Source organism: Emys orbicularis, chromosome 2 (genome assembly GCF_028017835.1).
Source record: "Emys orbicularis isolate rEmyOrb1 chromosome 2, rEmyOrb1.hap1, whole genome shotgun sequence".
NCBI lineage: Eukaryota > Metazoa > Chordata > Testudines > Emydidae > Emys > Emys orbicularis.
In genome coordinates this window covers 145,843,349-145,854,092 of record NC_088684.1, presented here as the reverse complement: position 1 = coordinate 145,854,092, position 10,744 = coordinate 145,843,349, and the positions used below count along the sequence as shown (strand labels likewise).

At 56.0% G+C, this 10,744-nt stretch overlaps 1 protein-coding gene across 1 annotated transcript; it reads right to left on the bottom strand.

The window, feature by feature from the left end:
• Positions 1–503: 503 nt before the first annotated feature.
• RNF181 (ring finger protein 181) lies at positions 504–4,798 on the bottom strand. Its single transcript, XM_065399614.1, has 5 exons — positions 4,699–4,798; positions 4,433–4,566; positions 3,972–4,087; positions 1,504–1,578; positions 504–870 (listed from the first exon to the last, which is right to left on the bottom strand). Exons 1-5 carry the CDS (start codon positions 4,782–4,784, stop codon positions 811–813), a joined length of 471 nt encoding a protein of 156 aa, XP_065255686.1. The 5' UTR covers positions 4,785–4,798; the 3' UTR covers positions 504–810.
• Positions 4,799–10,744: the final 5,946 nt, after the last annotated feature.

Below are 10,744 nucleotides of genomic sequence, written 5' to 3'. Positions count from 1 at the left end.
AGGGAGCAGGGAACACTGGGGCTGATCAGCAAAGGAGGAGCCCCATTCACTTCAGGGGACACCCCACCGCCACCCCCCTCCTGGCACCAGCAACATGCTGTGATCTCCCTCTGAACAGCAGGGAGGGCCTGCCCCAGCCTGGCCTGCTATTGCCCCACCACTGGGGGAGCTAGAGCCAGGGGCCCTGGGACAGCGATTGGGGGCATGCCCCTCTGAGTGGGGAGGGAGTTCAGCCCCCAGGCATGTTCCAGGCAGCCAGCTGGCTGTGGGGACGCTTGCAGGGGCCAAGGCTTAGGGCCCAGGGCAGGGTCCAGCACCCACCTGCATGGGAATGAAAGACAGACCCACCCTCCTGGCCTTCCTCTACCTAGCACAGTCATTTCCCGCCCCCCATTCCCTGGCTCCCCCGCACAGATGGTTCCATGCCCCAAGACCTCACCCCTCTGAAACCACCACCCCCCCAGCTCCTTTCACTCCCCCGTGACACCCCATAAACACTCTGGGTCAGAGAAAAACAGCTTTAATCAGCCTGGGGAGATGGCTGGACGGGGGGGAGGGGGAGTTAGTCAGTTACTTCTGCCCCTATGGTGATCCCACAGTGAAGTGGGGGAGACGCCCAGGGCTGTTCCATGGGGATGCTGGGGCTGGTCAGCAAAGGAGGGGCCCTGTCTATGTCGGGACACCCCCTGCGGACCCAGCTCTGGAATGTATCCACCCTGATGGGTCACCCCCACTGACCCTGAGAGCCCCCCACCCAGAGAGGGCATCCAATGCCCCAGGCAGGCAGGGGCCAAGGTGGGGCCCCCCCGGTCACGTGTACATGGCCCCATGCAGGTACTCCAGACGGTGCTCACGCTGCTGCCTCCGCACCTGAAACATACCAGGGCAGGCAGTGGTAAAGGCGAGCATCACCTGCCCCACCTAACACATCGCCCCCCCCCAGCACGGGCAGCAGGAGGCCCCGGTACCCACCACGTTCCCCTCCCTTGCTGGGCAGTCTGCTGGGGCCCACGGCCAGACAGGGTGCTAAGTATCGGGCTTTAGCAGCACGTCACTGCGATTACCATCACACTTCGGGCCTGACCCCCCCACCATCATCATCGGGTGCAGCCAGATGAGGCCCTGGGCTGCCACCTCCAGCCTCTTCCCCAGGCATTGGGTGCCCTGTGACAAACATACCCACGGCCGGCCAGGCAGGCTCAGTTCTGGGCTGGAACGGCAGGGGGGCTGCGGGTCAGCAGGGAGGGGCACCGGCAGAGCTACCAGGGATGGGGAAAACTGGCACTGCTCCACCCAAATTACACCTCAGCCCAGCAGGCCCTGAATTCTCCCCCCTTCGTGGGCTCAGCGTTCAATTTTCTAATGCTTTGCTCCCCAGCCACTTGGTTTAACCATTTAATGGCAGGAACGGAGCCTTTCCGTGCGTACCCGCCCCTGCAGCGGGACCCCACACTGCCCATCCCTGGCTCCCTGCAGGGGGCTGCGTGGTAACAAGCACCCCACCTTGTCTTTCTTGTACTCTTCGTACTCCTGGTCGTCCGTGGGCAGCTCGTGGCGGCACAGGGGGCAGGAGTTGGTCTGGGGGAGAGAAGAGAAATCTCGCTGATGCACCGTCCCCTCGCCTACCCTGGCACCTGCAGCCCCAGACCTTTCGGGCATCTCCTTGGCGCTTAATTTGTATACCCCAAATTAAGAAAAACAGTAAAAGAACTAAAAAAGAGCCACCGTGGCTTAACAACCATGTAAAAGAAGCAGTGAGAGATAAAAAGACTTCCTTTAAAAAGTGGAAGTCAAACAGAAAGGAGCACAAACACTGCCAACTTAAGTGCAAGAGTGTAATAAGAAAAGCCAAAGAGGAGTTTGAAGAACGGCTAGCCAAAAACTCCAAAGGTAATAACAAAATGTTTTTTAAGTACATCAGAAGCAGGAAGCCTGCTAAACAACCAGTGGGGCCCCTTGACGATGAAAATACAAAAGGAGCGCTTAAAGATGATAAAGTCATTGCGGAGAAACTAAATGGATTCTTTGCTTCAGTCTTCACGGCTGAGGATGTTAGGGAGATTCCCAAACCTGAGCTGGCTTTTGTAGGTGACAAATCTGAGGAACTGTCACAGATTGAAGTATCACTAGAGGAGGTTTTGGAATTAATTGATAAACTCAACATTAACAAGTCACCGGGACCAGATGGCATTCACCCAAGAGTTCTGAAAGAACTCAAATGTGAAGTTGCGGAACTATTAACTAAGGTTTGTAACCTGTCCTTTAAATCGGCTTCGGTACCCAATGACTGGAAGTTAGCTAATGTAACGCCAATATTTAAAAAGGGCTCTAGGGGTGATCCCGGCAATTACAGACCGGTAAGTCTAACGTCGGTACCGGGCAAATTAGTTGAAACAATAGTAAAGAACAAAATTGTCAGACACATAGAAAAACAAACTCTTGAGCAATAGTCAACATGGTTTCTGTAAAGGGAAATCGTGTCTTACTAATCTATTAGAGTTCTTTGAAGGGGTCAACAAACATGTGGACAAGGGGGATCCGGTGGACATAGTGTACTTAGATTTCCAGAAAGCCTTTGACAAGGTCCCTCACCAAAGGCTCTTACGTAAATTAAGCTGTCATGGGATAAAAGGGAAGGTCCTTTCATGGATTGAGAACTGGTTAAAGGACAGGGAACAAAGGGTAGGAATTAATGGTAAATTCTCAGAATGGAGAGGGGTAACTAGTGGTGTTCCCCAAGGGTCAGTCCTAGGACCAATCCTATTCAATTTATTCATAAATGATCTGGAGAAAGGGGTAAACAGTGAGGTGGCAAAGTTTGCAGATGATACTAAACTACTCAAGATAGTTAAGACCAAAGCAGATTGTGAAGAACTTCAAAAAGATCTCAACAAAACTAAGTGATTGGGCAGCAAAATGGCAAATGAAATTTAATGTGGATAAATGTAAAGTAATGCACATTGGAAAAAATAACCCCAACTATACATACAACATGATGGGGGCTAATTTAGCTACAACGAGTCAGGAAAAAGATCTTGGCGTCATCGTGGATAGTTCTCTAAAGATGTCCACGCAGTGTGCAGAGGCGGTCAAAAAAGCAAACAGGATGTTAGGAATCATTAAAAAGGGGATAGAGAATAAGACTGAGAATATATTATTGCCCTTATATAAATCCATGGTACGCCCACATCTCGAATACTGTGTACAGATGTGGTCTCCTCACCTCAAAAAAGATATTCTAGCACTAGAAAAGGTTCAGAAAAGAGCAACTAAAATGATTAAGGGTTTAGAGAGGGTCCCATATGAGGAAAGATTAAAGAGGCTAGGACTCTTCAGTTTGGAAAAGAGAAGACTAAGGGGGGACATGACAGAGGTATATAAAATCATGAGTGATGTTGAGAAAGTGGATAAGGAAAAGTTATTTACTTATTCCCATAATACAAGAACTAGGGGTCACCAAATGAAATTAATAGGCAGCAGGTTTAAAACAAATAAAAGGAAGTTCTTCTTCACGCAGCGCACAGTCAACTTGTGGAACTCCTTACCTGAGGAGGTTGTGAAGGCTAGGATTATAACAATGTTTAAAAGGGGAATGAATAAATTCATGGTGGCTAAGTCCATAAATGGCTATTAGCCAGGATGGGTAAGAATGGTGTCCCTAGCCTCTGTTTGTCAGAGGATGGAGATGGATGGCAGGAGAGAGATCACTTGATCATTGCCTGTTAGGTTCACTCCCTCTGGGGCACCTGGCATTGGCCACTGTCGGTAGACAGATACTAGGCTAGATGGACCTTTGGTCTGACCCAGTACGGCCTTTCTTATGTTCTTATGCCAATTCAGCAGAGGGTCACCTCCCATTGTTTCTGCTTTCAGTGGCCTGGCTACAGCAAGCAGCTCGAAAGGGGCCAGCCCCAGCCAGGGAAGGGGAAGCACAGCTGGCCCTGCAGGCTTGTGAAAGGAGTGGCACCTACCTTCCCCAGCCAGGGCAGGATGCAGCCCGAGTGGAAGAGATGCTCACAGGGCATCTTCCTGGCCCCCTCATCCTCCTCAAACTCCAGCAGGCACACGGGGCATTTCAGCCCTTTGTCTGGGCAGCAGCACCGGGCGGCGGGCAGGGGAGAGAGAAAAGCATCAGGCTCATCCCGCCCACTCCCGGACCCGACGCCCCAGGACTCCGTGGAAACGGGCACCAGGACCTCGTCCTGAGCGCCACGGTCCGGCACTGACCCACCCCGCGGGAAGGGAAGCAGAGACCCCGAGTGCAGGCGCAGCAAAGCGTTTCTGTCAGCCGGACACCTGGGTCCAATCCTTGATCTCATTCAGGGGCGAGGGGGCACACGGCACTCCTCGGGGGGGGGGCAATGGGGCGGGCACCAGCAGAGCCCCCAAGCTGCCCAGGCCCTGACCGGGGGAAGGGGGGGAACTCCCTCACCTGCCTGGTCCGGCGTCACCCGCACCGTGGGGAGGCTCAACACAGCCCGTCGGGCGGCCGGTGGGGGCAGTCGCTGATCCCAGTCGGTGAAGTCCACGGAGCCCAGATCGATCTGCTGCCCATTGAACAGAGTCCTGCGGGGAGAAGCCGGTCAGGGGCGGGGCCAGGCTCCTGCGAGGGGGCGTCCCGGGGGGCACGTTCCCTGACCCCCCGGGGTACACGCGCCCCGCCCCCCGGGGCTGCACCCCCCGGGGCCCCGCCCTCACCGGGCGAGCTCCAGCAGCACGTTCTCCCGGGCGCGCTCCGCGGGCTCGCCGGGCTCACAGTTGTGCTCCTCGAAGTAGGAAGCCATCGGGGCCAATGACTCTCAGCCCGGCCCCGGCCCAATGGCCTCCCGAGACGGGCCGCGCCAGCCAATCCCCGCGTCCGGGGGCGGGGCTGGATGGGGAAGTAGCAGGGGAGCTAATCGCCAATTGGCCGGAAGCGAGGCACAGGGACGCAGCCAGGAGCCAATCGGAACGCGCCGTGCGGAGAGAGGTGGTGATTCGTGCGGGACTGTCTGAGCCCCGGCCCGGACTGAGGGGGGGGGCGGAGCTGGGAGGGCACCGCCCTGGGGGCGCTCACAGCTGGGGAGGGAGGCGCTGCTCTGGGAGCGTAGGCGCACACATCCTGCGGGGGTGCTGCCCTGGAGACGCTCGCAGCCTGGGGAGGGAGGCGCTGCCTTGGAGAAGCTCACATCCTGCGGGGGTGCTGTCCTGGGGCGCTCACAGCCGGGGGGGAGGGACAGGGCCGGCTCTAGGATTTTTGCCGCCCAAAGCAAAAACAATTTTGGCCGCCCTCCCCGTTTTTTAATTACCCCACCCCCGGCCCCGCCTCAACTCCGCCCCTTCCCCAAATCCCCAGCCCTGCCTCCTCCCCCCAGGCTCTCAAGCCTAGGAAGGAGGGAGGGGGAGACTCCGAGTGGCTGCGCTGTGGGCGCCGCTTCTCCCCCTCCCTCCCAGGTTTGAGAGCCTGGGAGAGAGGGGGAGAAGCGGTGCCCGTGCGCGGCTGCTCGGGGTCTCCCCCTCCCTCCCAGGCTTGAGAGCCTGGGAGGGAGGGCGAGTAGCGGCACGCAAGCGGCAGCAGCAGTGGAGGTGAGCTAGGGCGGCCGGGGCACATTTTTAGGGGGGGCATTCTGGCGCCAGCCATGCTGCCCCTAAAAATGTTCCGCCCCAAGCACCAGCTTGTTTTGCTGGTGCCTAGAGCCGGCCCTGGGGAGGGAGGTGCTGCCCTGGGGGGACACAGCCTGGGGGGGATGAGGTACTGCTTTGGGGAAACTCATATCCTGGGGGGTGCTGTCCTGTGGGTGCTCACAGCTGGGGGGAGGGAGGTGCTGCCCTGGGGGCACTCTCAGCCTGCAGGGGGGGGGGGGGCGAGGCACTGCTTTGGGGAAGCTCACAGCCGGGGGTGGGGTCATTCAGGATAATTGTCTTCAGTGTTATCAGGGACTCGGGAAACAGGTCCTGCCATTGGTGATGAGGAATACCCCTCCCCCCACTCCATCCTTCCAAAACAGGTTATAACCATGGCAGGAATCATGCCCCCTGGGCTCAGTAAGACCAACGGGATGGAATTTCTGCTCTGCAATGAGCAATGCCCATTCCTCCTAAAGAGAGACCGGTGAGGTGTCGCCTGCAGAACCGCTGAGCTACCAGGAAGCTTCGGAGATCAGCCATGAGCTTTTAGAGACATTTGCCTCTAGGTCACCGGTTCCAGTCCAGCCCAGGCAGTAGCATAGCTGGGGGGGAGCAGGGGGAGCGGCTGCTCCCCCACTGAGCACATGGAGCCTTAGGCCTTGGCTACACTTGCGAGTTACAGCGCTGTAAAGCCTCCCCCAGTGCTGTAACTCACTCCCCGTCCACACTGGCAAGGCACTTACAGCGCTGTATCTCCGTGGCTGCAGCGCTGCATGTACTCCACCTCCCCAAGAGGAATACTGTGTATTGTGCCGCCGCTGCAGCACTGTGGCGCCAGTGTGGCCGCCCAATGCGCTGTGACTGGCCTCCAGAAGTATTCGGCAGTATCCCACAATGCCTGTTCTAGCCACTCTGGTCATCAGTTCAAACTCTACTGCCCTGGCCTCAGGTAACCAACCATGTGACCCGCCCTTGCTATTCCCCGGGAATTTTAAAAATCCCCTTCCTGCTTGCTCAGCCAGGCATGGCGTGGAGTGCTATCAGTGAATCTTTCCAGGTGACCATGCCTCCACGCGCCAAGCGAGCCCCAGCATGGAGCAATGGCGAGTTAAATTAAATAAATAAATGGAGATATCCTATCTCCTAGAACTGGAAGGGACCTTGAAAGGTCAGCAAGTCCAGCCCCCTGCCTTCACTAGCAGGACCAAGTACTGATTTTGCCCCAGATCCCTAAGTGGCCCCCTCAAGGATTGAACTTACAACCCTGGGTTTAACAGGCCAATGCTCAAACCACTGAGCTATCCCTCCCTGGTTGCTGGACCTCATCAGTGTTTGGGGGAAGAAGCTGTCCAGTCCCAGCTGCGCTCCAGCCGTAGGAATTACGATACCTTCAGGAAGGTCTCAAAGGACATGATGGAAAGGGGCCATGACCAGGACGCCCTGCAGTGCAGGATTAAAGTGAAGGAGCTGCGGAGTGCCTACCGCAAAGCCCGCGACGCAAACGGCCGCTCGGGTGCTCCCCCCGCGACCTGCCGATTCTACAAAGAGCTGGATGCGATACTTGGGGTTAACCCCACCTCCACTCCGAGCACCACCATGGACACTTCAGAGCTGGGGTGGGAGGAGGAGGAGGAGGAAAACGGGAGTGAGGGTGGTGGGGCGGATGGAGACACCCTGGAATCCCTGGAGGCATGCAGCCAGGAGCTCTTCTCAAGCCAGGAGGAAGGTAGCCAGTCGCAGCGGCCGGTACTTGGTGGAGGACAAACAGAAGAGCAGGTTCCCGGTAAGCGGGTTTTTTTTCTGGAAGGAATTTTTTCGGTGCGGGCTCTTTGGGAGAGGAGGGTTAGGCATGCATGCCTAGATGCGGAATAGTGCATTGATGTGGTTTATCACATCGCGGTAATCGGCCTCGGTAATCTCTTAGAATGTCTCATCCAGAACGTGTGCAATGCGCTTGCGCAGGTTTATCGGGAGAGCCACCGTGGTCCTTGTCCCAGCCAGGCTAACGTGTCCGCGCTACTGTGCCGCGAGGGGCGGGGGGGGACCATTGCTGCACACAGGCAAGCTGCATATGGGCCAGGGCGGAAGCCGCATTGCAGTAGAAGACCCTCCCTTGCTTCCCAGGTCACCCTCAGCAGCGAGATATCGTTCAGGACAAACTCCTGTGGAAAATGTTGGGACAGTGTTCAGTGTAGGTGCCCCCTGCAGCTGTTGGCTCTCCCCAAGGCACAGAAACCCAGAGGACAGTACAGCCCTGAAACACAGTCCCCCTTACTCACCATTTTGAGGCTCCCGTGGGTTATGTGTGCTCTGTTTGGGATGGGAAAATTATGCTATTGTGTAGACCCTGTGTGCGCCCTCCTTAAGTGCGGGGGGAATCATTACTCTGCCTGGTATAAACAATGCTGCTTCTGTTAAATGTTGCATTTTGCCTATACAGCTGCAACAACCTTGAGACCTCAGTCGTCCCTCTTATCACCTGCTCAAAGACTGCAAAGACTCAGGAAGAGACCGCGAAAAAGCAAAGAAGACATGCTGCAAGAAGTGATGCGGCAATCTATTAAAGAGAATGAAAAAGCACAGAACTGGAGGGAGAGAGAAAGCAGGATCCACCAGGAAAACGCAGCACACCTGCAGCAAAGCACGGAGCACCGGCAGCAAAGCACTGATAGGCTCATAAGCATCCTGGAGCGCCAAGCAGATGCTATCCAGGAGCTCGTAGCCATGCAGAAGGAGCAGTACTGCAAACGCAAACGCCCCCCTCCCCCTACAGCCCTTGTCCCAGAACTCTTTCCCTTGTTACCTCCAACCCACTTTCCCCAACTTCCGGGTTCTTCACGCCACCAGCTGCCTCCAACACCAGTATCTTCACCACCCAGCCCTGAAAACCACGACCCTTACCCTCTGCACTCAACCCCCATCACCATGCAGTATAGCTATCCTGAAGTGCAGCACTCACTGCACAGCACACCAGACAGGACATACGCGAATCTGTGATTGTACCGTTCCCCACTCCACCTCCTTGCCCTTTCTGATTCCCAAGCAGTTGTTTCTCTTTTCAATAAATAAATTTTCTTTTCAATAAATGGATTTTTTGGCTTTGAAAACATTCTTTATTATTGCATAGAGTAAAAGATCCCTTAGCCCAGGAAATAAACAGGCACTGCAAGTCTGCTTAGCAAACACTGATTCCTAAAGATTGGAACTACTGCACTTCACTCCCGTGCAGGGCACCAGATATCACTGCTGGTTTTCAGCCTCAAATTGCTCCTTCAAGGCATCCCTAATCCTTGCAGCCCCGCTCTGGGCCCCTATAATAGCCCTGCTCTCTGGCTGTGCAAATTCAGCCTCCAGGTGTTCAACCTCGGAGGACCATGCCTGAGTGAAGCTTTCACCCTTCCCTTCACAAATATTATGGAGGGTACAGCACGCGGATATAACCACGGGGATGCTGTGTTCGGCCAAGTCCAGCTTCCCATACAGAGATTGCCAGCGGCCCTTTAAACGGCCAAAGGCACACTCCACAGTCATTCGGCACCGGCTCAGCCTGTAGTTGAACCGTTCCTTGCTGCTGTCAAGGCTCCCTGGGTAGGGTTTCATGAGCCACGGCATTAGCGGGTAAGCGGGATCTCCAAGGATCACAATGGGCATTTCGACTTCCCCTACTGTGATCTTCCGCTCTGGGAAAAAAGTCCCAGGCTGCAGCTTCCTGAACAGCCAAGTGTTCCGAAAGATGCGTGCGTCATGCACCTTTCCGGGCCAGCCTGTGTTAATGTCAATGAAACGCCCACGGTGATCCACAAGCGCCTGGAGAACCATAGAGAAATACCCCTTCCGATTAACGTACTCGGATGCTAGGTGGGGTGGTTCCAGAATAGGAATGTGCATCCCATCTATCGCCCCTCCACAGTTAGGGAGCCCCATTTGTGCAAAGCCATCCACTATGTCCTGCACGTTACCCAGAGTCACGGTTCTTCTGAGTAGGATGCGATTAATGGCCTTGCAAACTTGCATCAACATGATTCCAACGGTCGACTTTCCCACTCCAAACTGGTTTGCGACCGACCGGTAGCTGTCTGGAGTTGCCAGCTTCCAGATTGCAATAGCCACCCGCTTCTCCACTGGCAGGGCAGCTCTCAATCTCGTGTGCTTGCGCCACAGGGTGGGGGCAAGCTCCTCACACAGTCCTATGAAAGTGGCTTTTCTCATCTGAAAGTTCTGCAGCCACTGCTCGTCATCCCAGACTTCCATGACGATGTGATCCCACCACACGGTGCTTGTTTCCCGAGCCCAAAAGCGGCGTTCCACGGTGCTGAGCATGTCCGTGAATGCCACAAGCAATTTCGTGTCGTACGCGTTACGCGGCTCGATAGCATCGTCGGACTCCTCACCCTCACTCTCACTTTGGATCTTAAGGAATAGTTCGACAGCCAAACGTGACGTGCTGGCGAGACTCGTCAGCATACGCCTCAGCAGTTCGGACTCCATTTCCCGCAGACAGATCGCGCTGCACAGAAACCGTTGAAAGATGGCGCCAAAGGTGGACGGAAACAAAGGGATTTCTGGGATGCGAAGCGATGCATCACGGGGCGTTGGGACAGGACCCAGAATCCCCCGCACCCACACCCCCTTCCCACAACCCACAGCACCAGAATGGGAAGAGGTGCTCTGTGGGATAGCTGCCCATAATGCACAGCTCCCAATGGCGCTGCAATTCCCGCAAATGAGGCCACGACAGTGCGCTGGGCAGCTGTCAGTGTGGACAGACTGCAGCGCTTTCCCTACTCAGCTGTACGAAGTCAGGTTTAACTCACAGCGCTGTACAGCTGCAAGTGTAGCCAAGGCCTTAGTAGAAAAGGTCCGGGATTTTCCCCCCCTCCCCTTTCCCCCCATGCAGAGTGCAGCACTGCTGATTGGCCGCCTGGGCCGAGTTGAGCCGCTCCCATTGGGCCTCCAGCAGCCAGACTCCCTCCTCCCTCACCCCCTCCCCGCCTCAGCACGCCACAGGGGAGGGGCTGTGTGCTGGCAGCATGTTTAACCCCAGCCAGCGGCTGGAGCTGCATGGTGGTAAGGGGAGTCCTGGGGGCCAGTCAGGGAGCAGGGAAAGGGTTGGATGGTGGGGTGGGGACTTTCTGGG

Excerpts from the sequence above, each read along its gene's own strand:
- RNF181 (XM_065399614.1), bottom strand. The coding sequence starts at position 4,784 with ATGGCTTCCTACTTCGAGGAGCACAACTGTGAGCCCGGCGAGCCCGCG. Across the intron at positions 4,567-4,698 it reads GTGCTGCTGGAGCTCGCCCG|GACTCTGTTCAATGGGCAGC; the intron begins GTGAGGGCGGGG and ends TTCTCCCCGCAG. Across the intron at positions 871-1,503 it reads AAGAGTACAAGAAAGACAAG|GTGCGGAGGCAGCAGCGTGA; the intron begins GTGGGGTGCTTG and ends GGTATGTTTCAG.